Consider the following 13529-nt stretch of genomic DNA (forward strand, 5'->3'; position numbering starts at 1 on the left):
TTTAAGTGAATTGAGTTTTTGTATGGGTAAATTTGTCGGTATGTGGCTTCAAAGGCCAAGTCTTGAAAGAATACGCTGGGTTGCCGAGCTTAGTACTTTTCCCAAAGGACCTTCTCTGCTTTGGAAGAAGGATATGGAAATAACGAACAGTATTCAATCTCAACGTCCATTAAACAAATATACAAAATAAGAGCAGAGCAAACACGGACCTCCGAAACATCAGAGGTGGGATCAGGTGCCATGGAGGAGTGAGCATCCCCTGCCGACCGGTCACACCCGCCGTGTGCTCGTTGTCATAATCAGGAAATACACGGAAAAAATCCGTGGTCAAATCAGTGTATAAATAATGGACTAACAATTAGTATGAAAAACGTCAGTCAGCATTTCATTCAATGATAAATTGTAAAGAAGCCATTATTTCTTACGAGATAATTTTCTTCAAATTGTTAAAAACATTGGCATAATGTCCCTGTCTGGCAAACAAAAGCAATTTTCGTCGTATGAATGAGGTATTAGTATTTACGTTGTACAATCGAACACTCTAAAAAAAGTTTTACTTGTTGTTTTTAAAATAAGATATTAGATTATGAAAAACTAGTAATTATTAGTAATCCATTTAGTCAGAATAGCAAGTAAATGACTATCATGGTTAGTAATTGTAAACATAATTAGTAATAAGGATGAATTCATTTACTTATAAAATGATTTACTAAGTATCAATAGAATTACTCAAATTATAGGAATTGTATTACTTTAAGTTAGTAAATGAACTACTCATTTTCGTTAATTATTATTACTTAATCTAGAGATTATATGCTTTCTATTTACTAAATTTTATGAATTATTACTAAGTAAATGTAATTCTGAAAAATCTAGAATATTATTACTCAAAAGAATACTAAGTAAATGAAATACTTATCATATTTACTAAAATCGACATTATTTACTAGAAACACTGCAAGGTACCGAAAACCCTCTGACATGTGAGTTCTACTCACAGATTTCTTTATCAGAGTTCCCTTATTGGGCCCTCTGAATAGTTTAATAGAAATCTACTTATTGTGGAAACAATTATACTTTCTATTTCTTTTGCCAATTTCTTTGTAATTGTTTTTATTATATATAACAATGAAACATTTGATTCCAACTACGAAAGCCTTAAAAATTGAATAAGTTGTGTATTTTTAAAGACCATTTTAAAAATGGTTAAACATTTCAAGTACTTAATATCGCATTTTAATTAGTGTTACTTTTTTTCACATGCCGGAATATTTAAAAGAAAGATAACTCCTCCTCACAGACAATTAGTGATTAGACTACCATATTTAAGTAATTTACTGATCTGAATTCTCCTTGATTTAGTAAATACATTCTTGTTTTAAGTAAATCAATTAAATAAAATTCAAACAAGATGTGTTTGTGAAACACTTACGCCCTGTATGCAACATAGCAAAGGTTAAACTTTTCTTACATGCAAATTTAAATTATTGGGATTTCTTGATATCTCCAAGGTCAAAAGGTCAAGGTAATTGGTATCTAATGAAAGGTCTTGCCACAAAAAATACATATGTGAAATATGGAAACACTTGCCTCAACCCTTCAGAAGTTATGGTCAAGGTTACCAATTTTGAAATGTAGGTCAAACTCCAAGGTCAAGGACAAAGTGGCAGATTTGGTGATACTCAAAGAAAGGTCTTGTCACAAGGAATACACGTGTGAAATATGAAAGTCATAGCTCCGCTAGGTTAAAGTTTCTGCGGATAAACAGACAAACAGAGAGACAGCTAGACAGACAGACGGACACGACAAAAACTATATACGTCCCGAAAATTCGTTTACGGGGGCATCAAAATAATAATTATATAGTAAATAGTGGTAAAATGTAAGTAAAGACCAAGTAATGTTATTACTTATATACACAAATTTAAGTAAATATAAATTACTAAGTAAAACGTTTAAGTATGTAAGTAAAACAATTCTTTAAAATACAAAAATCAAGTAAAACATTTGAATCTAGTAATTGACATATATTTCAGTATTTGATTTTAAATTTTAAGTAAATGCTTAGCAATTATCTTTTACTTATCTTTGTTATTTCAAGTAAAAAATGACTACTAAGTAAAACTTTTTTAAGAGTGAAATAAACATGGGCATCATGTCCCTCTCTGGCAAACCTATGTTTATGTCTCTCAAGATATTGTCCCACCACAGTTTAGCTCTTGCTGACTTTCTTAAACCTTTTTCAGTTTTAAACCAATCCAAGCTACTGACATTTAGGATGATGAATTTGATTGATATTTCAACAACCTCGTTTGAGGTAAGGTTTTAATTCGTCAGTATCTGGTTTTCGTATGACGTATTTTCCCTTTTAAATATTTCCCTCGGCTACCATAAATCATACATTGTAGATTTTCCCACACCAAAAGGATTTCCAGTTGTCCTATATTTCTCTGAAAATACCAATCAGAAGAGGACAATAACTTTTTCTTAACTCTTCTTAAGTCTTTTGGAACGGGATCAAACATTTTAAACAAAATTTAAAGACATTTTCCTCATGATTTCAGTGACAATTTTATACTACTCCTTGTTCTTAACTAAAGCCGTTAAGTTTGGTTTTGTCATACCAGTTAGGGGATCAGGTTTTTCTTCTTTCTTTAAGGAACATTTAAAAGTTAGCCTAATAGAAGGAAAAGACCGATTATCTATGAAAATTCATAATTTGGAATCAGTCCATCTCTTTATGTGTAATGACAATTTAAAGATTTACTTATGGAACATAAATCTCGTCTGACATGAGTTTATTTACATACATAAGCAATTTGTCATCGTATGAATAAGGTATTAGTGTATAATTTGTACAATCGAAAGAAAGATGTAGCAATGTTTAAAATACATTCTAAAAACTATCTATAACCCAATTTCAAGAGTCAGGACATAGAAACTGTGAAAAAAATTATTCTACTCTCCTTGAAATTCACAATTGTTCTCATCATATCTCTACACTTAATATGTTTAGCACAAGCACTTATTAGATTTTCAACTCAGTCTTATTATTAGTACTATAGGTTAAATGTATTTCCTTATTGACAGCTGCTTTCTCAATAAAAATGGAACTCGTACAAGTACTTAACTCGTCATTGGTTATTTGCAAAATTATTTTGTTAAAACACATTCTGATTGCACAAACAAGTACTCTGATATTGATATCAAATAGATGCTTGAGTTCCTAATTGACAATATATATGTGGTTTTTGGAGACTAGGTTTTCCAACAATCTATTGGAATTCCTTGGGTACAAATCGCGCTCCGTTATTAGCAGACCTACTTTTATATTCATATGAAGAAAATTTGTGCAAACTCTTATGCGTGAAAAGAAGAAAATACTTGCTGAGGCCTTCAACTCGACATTTAGATATATCGACGACGCATTATCAATTAACAATGGCAATTTCCATTCCTACGTCGATACGATATATTCTGGTGAGATGAGATAAAAGATACCATAGAGTCCGACACCCCGTTTCATACTTGGATATTTTACTTGAAAAAGACGGTAATGGTAATCTAACAACCAAGCTATATGATTAAAATGATGACTTTAACTTTTCTATCGTCAACTACCCTTACTTATGCAGCAGTATACCTTCATCACCTGCATACGGAGTATATATATATCTCAGTTGATTCGATACGCAAGAACATGCTCTGCGTATGAACAATTTCTAAAACTATGTAAATTATTGACAAACAAGTTGATGAAACAAGAATATCAGCAGTCTCGTTGAAAGTCATCACTTTGAAAGTTCTATGGTCGATACAATGCCCTTGTCAGCAAATAAAATTTATCATTGAGTCCAATGCTGACTGACGTTTTTCCTACTATTGTTAGTCCATTATTTATACACTGAACCGACAATGGTTTTTTCCGTTATTTCACGATCATGATAAAAAGCACAAGGTGGGTGTGACCTGTCAGCAGGGGATGCTCACTCCTCCATGGCACCTGATCCCACCTCTGATGTTTCGGAGGTCCATGTTTGCTCTATGTTTGCTCTTCTCCTAATTTGTATTGTTTGTATTTGAACTTTGAGATTGAATACTGTTCGTTATTGCATTGCATATATTTACTATCTCCATATCCTTCTTTGAAACACTCAGTATGATTTGTTTGGTTACTTTAAAATACCAATAGACAGAATAGGGGGAAGAAAATTAATAAATGCGCAGCATTGTTAAGGCTTGAATTAGGGGGCGGGGCCTCATTTATACGGGAAAAGTTTATTGTGACGTCACTCAAAAATATGACTTTTATGTATATCTCATGATACCTGAAAATGAAATTATTTGCAACTTTTAACTGTATTAGCATAATAAACAACAATTAAACCTATCAATGCATTAAAAAAATCCAGCGCTCGGTAAATCCCGTGTAGTTAGTTTTAAACAAAGCACTGATTGTGATGAACTTGTATATATGACGTCATTTTGGTAAACATAACGTATTTCATGTACTGTTAGAGGCAGATTGAGGATTTTTTTAACAATGAAAAATGCTTTTTATAATAAAACGGAATATTATTTACAGGTTTCAAATAGTCGATTAATACCAATGTAGATCCTTTGTTTAGTGCGATTATTCATTAACTTTCAAGAGAATGTTGTATTTTATGAATTATGTCGTGTTTTTATGTACAGGTTACGTATAATTTACATCGAGATGCACCATAAAATCTTACTTTCGCAAGGGCATACTCTGCATAGATCTTAATCATTTTTTGAAAATATATAAAGGATATTATCCTTAAATGGAAAACTGCTGCTGCTTTCTTTAAATCGAAGGCGTGATTTCATAAGTACACAAAATACTTGGTAAAAGTCTAATACTTCTTGACATTGGCCTATTTACTTTAAAATTTATCTATTAAAACGCGAATTCTATTCAAAGCAGCAGCACTTTTCAGAAACTACAATGTGTGCAGAAACAATTACTAGCTTGAATTTTTAATTTCAACTAGGGTATGCCCTTGCGATATTTAAATTTGTTAATGACCTACATTCAGTACACATACTATGTATTCATCACGTGACTGTCCATTGATGTGATTTAACTCCTTACAGTACAGAGTGGGTAATACTATGCTATTTCCATAGGTATTAACGTTCTGTGATTATAAAACAGCTTTATTAAAATAAATTTAATTTAAAATAATACCATCCTTTTTGTACATATATTTTCCGTTGATTTCTCATAGTAGGCCTTAACAGTGCTGCGTGCATTTCAACTAGGCGCTAATCAGTAAATATCAGCAATAACCAGTAGTGTCCCTAACCACAGGAACCTTGGTTGTCGTTGAGACTGTTTTTATAAGTTTGAGTGTAGTTTGAAAATAAACTGTAAATAGTACTGGCCCCACCGCCACCAAAAGTAGTTGAGTATAAAACTCAGCCTCAACTCTGACAAAATTCTCAAGCCCATAATTTCAGCCTCAAGTCACCGCCACCAAATATTTGAGTACATACTCAAGCCAAAAATTTGATTACGTACTCAAATTATTGGAGGTAGATCTTGACCTTTCTCAAGTAAATACTCAAGCAATACAAATGGCTGCTCACAGACGACATAAATGGCGCCGCAGGCGACAAATGCGACGTATTCGTAGAATTATAAAAAGAGTAATACGAGACCGAATGAATCCATTAGAGATATATTCTGAGGATGAGATTTTTGATAGGTATAGGTTTAGAACACCAACTATCCTATATATTTTGGACAAAATCGGTCCAGCAATTATGCATAATACGACGAAGAACAGCGCCTTACCTCCAATCCTGCAGATTATCACCTGCCTGAGGTTCCTAGCAACGGGGGCGTTTCACAGACTGGTCGGGGACAGCATTGGAGTGTCTGAAACAACTACTGGAAGATGTTGTCGATCAGTCTGTGATGCTATAGTTCATTTGCTGGCAGATTGTATCACCTTCCCCAAGGGTAACCGTGCCAGAGAAACAAAACAACAATTTTTGAAAATATCAGGTAAAAAAAACCCCGCATCTTCCCAATGAAATCAAATTATCAATGTCCTTTTCATTATTCGTCTGCATTGTACTTTCGGTTTTGTTTTTCAAAGAAAGACAACTCCAATGAACAGTTACTACCTCAAAGGCTTAGGTGTGTGTTATGTGTTCGTACTCTTTAGATTGCATGAAAAGTCAAATAATAAGAAATATATCTACTCAAATAACTTTAAAAAAAAGGTTTTTTTTCATATGGACGGCACAGGCTTGTATGGTTTGAAAACATTCAACATGTAAGAGATACTTATAGAACTACACAAACGGTTACGGTTTACGTAGTTTCATTCATGTGTCATAAGAAATAATATAGGCCTACCTTTTTATTTATTTTTTTTTTAATCCGAAAAAAAAATGAGTTAGACTTATCATGCATGCTTTGATTTAATTTGATCTTTTCTTATAGGATTTCCAAACGTTTTAGGGTGTGTTGATGGCACATTTATTGGAATTATTGCCCCTAATGACAACGAACCTGATTATGTCAATCGTAAAGGTTTCCATTCGTTGAACGTACAGGTATATTTTTTGCGATGTTTAAAAAAAATGTGCACGGATTTAAGACTTTTTTTTAGAGTGAGAATTAATCATTCAAGAAAAAAGTTGTCCAAATCCTACTTGTTAAATAAAAAGAAGGGGGTTCAAAGTCGCTTCATTAATCTTATTACTGTAAAACACTGGAGGTTGCTCCATCAATTCTGTGCATGTTGATGTTGTCGATTAATTAACGCACATTTTAAAAATCAAGCAGCCTCAATATTGTCCTTGTATAATTATGTTTCGTTTTACATGTATATTAATTTTTTTAAAGGCTGTTTGCGATGCCAACTTCAGAATTACAAGTATTTGTGCGAAATGGCCTGGCAGCGTTCACGACAGCCGAATATGGCGCGAATCTGCATTGTGTCAGAAAAGTACTTGTTTTGCAATCACTTTCCTATCATTTCAAAAACACAAAACCAATAAATTATTTGCATTTTTTAGAGTGTAATTCTGTATTACATCTTAATAGGTGAATATAACGGATTTCTACTCGGAGATTCTGGTTATCCGTGTAAAAGGTATCTCATGACACCGTTTCTGAATCCTTCTACTGTCCCACAACAGAGATTCAATGCATCACTTTGTAAAACGAGGGTACTAGTGGAACAAACGTTTGGAATTTTGAAGTGCAGATTTTCGTGCCTACAAGGGGTACTAAGGTATTTGGCATTTGAAAATTTAAAAAAAAAAGAATAATTTAAAAAACTTGTTTAAAAGAGATCGTTGAACTTAATCAGTATTTTGCATTCAGTTATTTCATTTTGTCAGTCGGGACAAAGAATAAATCAACAACCGTTAATTGGAGAAATAATCTGTAATCTATTCTATATAAGGACAGACCCAAGTCAAGCTACGAGGTACATCGTTGCTTGTGCAATATTGCACAACATTGGAATAGACAGGGGTGATATCGTGGATTGTAGACAAGATGAAGTTCAACTGCTTGGTGGAAACGACAATGCATTACATGTAGTTGGTGATGGATTAAACATGCGCAATCACATAGTGGATACGTATTTCACTTAAGTAAGATATTTTATTACCTATACAAAACTCGCAAAGGGGTACCTGTGCGAAACGAAATAGAAATGAAACGAACTGAAGCGAAACGAAATCTGCCGAAGCGAAACGGAATCACAACGAAACGAAACAAAACTGTCAAAATGTTTCCCTAGTAGTGATGTATATTTTTACACGAAGGAACTGCTGAGAGCTGCAAATATGTGCGAGCATACTATGCATGCATAATATTTCAGTATATGTAGTATTTTCTAATTTTTATGTCTTACTCTCATTTTCAGTCCTTATTCGTCTACATGTACATGTATACAAGATATTTTATTTACCAATTAAGGGCCCCGAGGGGCATTTCAACATACATAAATGTACAATTTAAACATTCTCTCTTTTTTTATAACAATATATTTACATCCACTGAATATTTTCTTCTTTATTTCTTAAGAAAACCCATTGCGTTCATCACTGCGTGAACTACATTAGGTATATCACCTGTACAGATTTCTTGATCAGTGGCTGTTCCATCAATGAAACATACAAAGACGTTCGCATTATTAACACAAGAATTAATATTTTTAATCCTACTTAAAATGATAATTTAAACAGATATAAATATAAACAATAAAATGTCTAGTTTCTTTGTTTGTTATTACTGGAATGAACGGTCGCAGCTATTGCAGAAAAAAATTTACATAACCCGCTTACGCGGGTTATGTATTTTTTCTGCAACAGCTGCTTCCGTTCCAGTAATAACAAACAAAGAAAGCATTTTATTATTTAAATAATTAATTTTTTTAAACAGTTATATAGATGACCAAGTTACATGGAAAGGGGGGTCCATACCCCAAGTGCTTGTAATTCTGATAGTTTGGTTTGCTTTCGGTAGGTTTCGTTTTTATTTCTATTCGTTAGGCCTTGATTTCGTTTCGTTTCGGAAGATGTGGCGTTTTAATTGTTTCATTTCATTTTTATTTCGTTTCACATTTTACAGGTACCCTTCAATGGCCAGATAAGATATAAGATTTCACAACACAGTATTAAATGCTGTTATGCCTTAAAAATAGCTTTTGGCAATAATTAACAGATAAATGTTAACGTTATATGTATTAGTATTTATTTTTTCCAGTATTATAGGTTTCATGTAATTTTTTTCTTAAATACAGTCATGTACATTTAATTTTCCAAGAAAATTACACTCGTAATTGAAACAATTAATGTTACAATTCATTACCCAGACTTGAATTACTTGTATAAATAATCGAATTTGGATATCGCTCCTCGAACTGACGGACCAAAAAAGCCTTCTTAATTTCAATGAACTCCTTTTCTGCCTGTAGTTTCTGCTTTTCAATTATCAATTTCTCAATTTGGATCTTAATTTTTTTATTATCCAGTTTCATATTCTCCAAATCTTCTTCTTCATACGCATCCTTGATTCCTTTTCTCTTTGGCTTTTTAGAAGAGACTTGATGGCCAGTGGCTGCAGTCTTGGGGGTAGCAGACTCAGAGATGGCAGAAGATGTACAGACAGAAGATGTACAGGCGGCAGAAGATGTACAGACAGAAGCCGTGCCGTTGTCAATTTCTGTTAAATTTATACACAGAATTTTAAATTTTTGTGAAATAAGAAGGTTGAGCAAAATTTGAAATAGAAAGCTTCATCTTATTTTTGTTTGTACCATCAGTTGCATCTGTGTCTATTCCATCCGGCAGTCCGCATATCTGTGGTCGCCCTTCAAAGGCTTGCATCAATGCGTCCTCGGAAGCTGTTAGGGAAGAAGGCGCCGGACCACCGCCTGTCTTTGGCCTTCTCAACATGTCAATCTTTTCTTTACCTGGGTCAATACATGTTCTCTTAATTTATTTTAAATATGTCTTTAGAAATCTGCATTTATTGAGCAGGCATAGATAAGACAAATCAGTTACGAAAGCCCGTTTTGCTCATTTTCGTAGGTTAAAAGAATTCGCGAATAAACTTGTAACTTTAACGTTAGAGCGAAACTTTCGTGTTATAACGGGAAACTTTTGCTGTTTAACCAAGACATTTGCATAAGTCTCCTCTTTCTTGTTTGTGATCTAGTTTATTCAATACAATGAAGATTAAAGGCTATCTTTATCTTGGACCATCACAAGCAATAATTATGTTTTTTTGCAATTGAGTGTGTCTTTCCTGTTTCTAAATCTCCTTATAACGTGAAAAAATATTTATTAACCTCCGAAAATGAGCCCAACGATTTTTCGTACATTTTCATTCATCCAGGAAAAATGTGATTTGCCTCATTCATGCAACAATGTCCCATTCCAATTTACTATACTTTAACGAAAACAACAACTTTATAAAAATTGTGACCATGGTATTACCTTTCATGTATATAACAGTAAACTGTATTTCTCAGCACGTATCACAGGCGGGGGGGGGGGGGGGGGGAGGGGTCCCTTTTTCCAGACATAACGTTATACTATAGAAATTAATTGAGCAATAAAAGTTAGCCCCCCCCACCCCCTCCCAAATAGGATTTTCGAGTTTGGATATTCCTTTTTTTCTCTCTCTCTCTCTTTCTCTCCCTTCTATCTCTGACTACCCCTCCCCAAATTTCAGAAACGATGATACGAAACCATTTCCGTTTTGCATAAACTTGAACCAAAATGATAACAACAATGATAACAGTAAACGTTCGATGAAGTTTTGTACTGACTAAAAAAAAAACAAATGGAAATCATCAAAACAAATTTAAAATAATCATCAAAAGTCTAATTGAAACCTACAAGAATTAAACGACTAAATTAAAAAAAAAAATGATACCTCTTTGTTTGATGTTGTTAAATTTCTTCTTTACTGTGTCGTTGTCTCTGTCATTTTTGTAGCTTCTACAACACCATCATTTTGAATATCAACCGCCCGAGAGTATTTAGAAAAGTAAGCCATCGAAAAAAAAATCAGAAGAATAAGGAAACGATGACATTCAATAGCAACTTTGGTGTTCAAAGCGATATTTTCTATATGTATACAATAATAATTAATAGTATATGAATGTATGAAGAATACTTCAAAAAATGCTTTAACCTGTTAACACCTAATTTAAGACCACAGAACATAACTGGAAAAATTGGGGGAAGGGGGGGGGGGGGGACTGGTCAGACAATCGTATGAGAAAACTATGGATAACTATTATTTTTAGTCAGAAGTTTATTGAGATCGCCAATTAGGACTTATCAAAAAGTATCACTGAATCCGATGTAACGAATACTGAGTGAGCATATTGTATAATTTGATTTGTTATAAATTATTTTTAAATGAATTGTTAATTAATTATATCAATTTCAATGAATTTAATCCTTATAACGAATTTAATCCGTTTCTAAAAATTGTTGAATTCATTACAGCAATTTAAAAATTCTTTGTAAAAGCTATTATAAAAATTTATAAATTCATAATGAAATGGATAGAAAATCCTTATTTATATACAACGAATCGAATGTGAAATGTTTTCATTCTTGTCTGTTAATCTTCTGCGATCTAAAACGTTTTCTTAAATAAAAACCGCATCGTATTTTTTTTAACTGTAGATCTAATATACAACTGCACATCAATGGATGTCAAACCGTCACGTTCCAAACAGTATTGGGTCGAAATGAATAGTTACCCATGTAAAGATTGAAGGGAGATAACTACTAAACTTTATTTACAACAGGTCCGCGTTACAGCGAGTTGGAAAGGAAAAGTTAAGTAAAAACTTAATAAGCTATATTTTTAAAGTGTAGGAAAATTAAATGTTTTGATTGAATATGCAACAACAACAGAACTTACAAGTTAAGGGTTTCTGCGATGGATTTCCACGTAGATTCTTTCAATTTGCCATGTTTACCCTTCACCCCCGAACCCTTCATTTTACCGAAGAGGGTCTCTTCATACTTCAAAACCTCTTCTATTAGGAGGATCTCCTCCTCTGAAGTCCAATTGGTGCCCCTTTTCTTAGGATTATTTTGTTCTGTCGGGAGTTTTACTTCGACAAGCTCCATGTTTGTGAATAAAACAAACAAACAAAGCAGACGGCAATACCTGTTTATTATGTAACAAACATTTCATCAAATTTTGTGTACTTCATATATTTCGTGAGACCGCTTACATCATTGAAAAAAATTGACTGAGTATGTACTCAGTAGAGTAGAGAACCTAAAAATTCATATTCAACAGAGTACATACTCAACTATGTTGGTGGTGGTGATTTGAGAATGTCCTCTGTTGAGGATGGCCTCAACGCTTGAGTAGTAAATTGAGGCTGAGTTCGGTATAATTTTGGTGGCGGCGGGGCCTGAACTATAAGGGGACAAAATAGTTTATTTATTCTAATTTTTTATTATTACTGGATTTGATATGAATTAATTTTTTTTCAAATCTATCAAGTTGAACATAATTTTGATCAGAAATTTCCGTAAATAAATAATTCATGTGAGAACATGTATTGCAAAATAGATATTTTTCAGCATGTAAAAGGACTTTAACAAGCCAAAAATGTCTTATCTAAAAAAAAGAAAATATGAGCGCTGCTATAGTTAATTGAAATGTAATTTCAAATTGAAAAAATAAGTAATTGTAGCGTCGTAATTTATTATCCATTCTGTAATGATGATTTTTAGAAATCAATAAACTAAGTGCTACGTCAATATCAACTCACCAACTATTTTTTTTCAGATTTCCGTAATAAAACACACCGCAAAGATTTCTTTTCTGGACGTTTTTTGCTTTCTTGAATGATCAAATTTCATCAACTAATTTTTTTCTACACCTTAACATTTGTAGATATGTGTAAAATTCAAGGTGTATTCCGAATTTCTGAGAAACAGGTAACAGGTCTGTTCAGTACCACATATACGTCACAACACTTTAGAATCTTATTTAAGAGTATATCAAACTTGTACATTGTAGATCAAAATCATTGTATGTAACAATTCCATCAAGATTCTTTTATTTGTTTACAATTTAAATCATTTCTATATGTAGTATGATGCAATCATATATAGTTAACCTGCAGGTGGCTACCTGTTCTCTGATAATTTGTAAACAAGCGGTAAGAACTACGAACTCTAACTCTTGATTCCCGCCTACATTTTGCATCCATTAAATTCAATTTTAATGGCAATTTTGCCGTTAAATCTTTGTTTAATACAAAGAACAGTTCTATGGTAATTGATTAATCATTTTAATTCCAGCGCTAGATAATAAATTATTATTAATTCCAGCTCTTGATTAAAGGGGGATAGACGATATTTTCTAGTGAAATCGAACTTTCAAGAATCGCCATATTTTGAAATAGTCTTAAATATGATAAAATGTATCTCATATATTTTCTTATGTTTTATGCAAATAAATAAAACTTGTATCAATTAATAAAATACAATTATTTAGTTGTAAATAGCTTTATCTTTGGTGAAAAATCAGCATTTTTTTCGATTTTTGCCTATAAACATATGTCCCCCCACGTGAAACACAAAAAACTTTGGTATAAATTTGTAAAATGACAGTCCATATTACCTGTAAAAAGGAATTTTTGTTTCAGGGGGGGGGGGGGGAGATGTTTAAAAAATATTTTCCGTTTTCCATTGATTTCTATAGTGAAAAACTCAAGTTTTACCAACATTATAGAGTTATCTCTCGTTGGTATCCCAAATAAGTAACGTTTTATTAAAATTCATGTAAATATCTATAAAAATCTTGAAAATCATTCGAATGTGTTAACTTTTGAGAAGTGACTTAGAGGTAGGCGGGAGAACAATACTATCGTTCGTGGTTCTTTCAAGTCAGATCAACAATGGGATGTACATGCATCAAAAATGTCATTAAGGGTTCGGGACTAAGTAACAAAAGTAATCATTAATGGGTAAAGGATGGAAAGGTC

At 32.7% G+C, this 13529-nt stretch overlaps 2 protein-coding genes across 2 annotated transcripts; one reads left to right on the forward strand and one right to left on the reverse strand.

The window, feature by feature from the left end:
* Positions 1 to 5601: 5601 nt before the first annotated feature.
* On the forward strand, positions 5602 to 9298 carry LOC134244963 (putative nuclease HARBI1). The gene is made up of 6 exons (XM_062727218.1): positions 5602 to 6034; positions 6479 to 6591; positions 6884 to 6986; positions 7085 to 7274; positions 7449 to 7641; positions 9092 to 9298. Exons 1-5 carry the CDS (start codon positions 5602 to 5604, stop codon positions 7639 to 7641), a joined length of 1032 nt encoding a protein of 343 aa, XP_062583202.1. The 3' UTR covers positions 9092 to 9298.
* LOC134244962 (uncharacterized) lies at positions 8783 to 11676 on the reverse strand. Its single transcript, XM_062727217.1, has 4 exons — positions 11441 to 11676; positions 10436 to 10500; positions 9312 to 9467; positions 8783 to 9217 (listed from the first exon to the last, which is right to left on the reverse strand). Exons 1-4 carry the CDS (start codon positions 11650 to 11652, stop codon positions 8850 to 8852), a joined length of 801 nt encoding a protein of 266 aa, XP_062583201.1. The 5' UTR covers positions 11653 to 11676; the 3' UTR covers positions 8783 to 8849.
* Positions 11677 to 13529: the final 1853 nt, after the last annotated feature.

Source organism: Saccostrea cucullata, unplaced genomic scaffold (genome assembly GCF_032062105.1).
Source record: "Saccostrea cucullata isolate Sc308-1 unplaced genomic scaffold, CSIRO_AGI_Scuc_v1 ctg2234, whole genome shotgun sequence".
Taxonomy (NCBI): domain Eukaryota; kingdom Metazoa; phylum Mollusca; class Bivalvia; order Ostreida; family Ostreidae; genus Saccostrea; species Saccostrea cuccullata.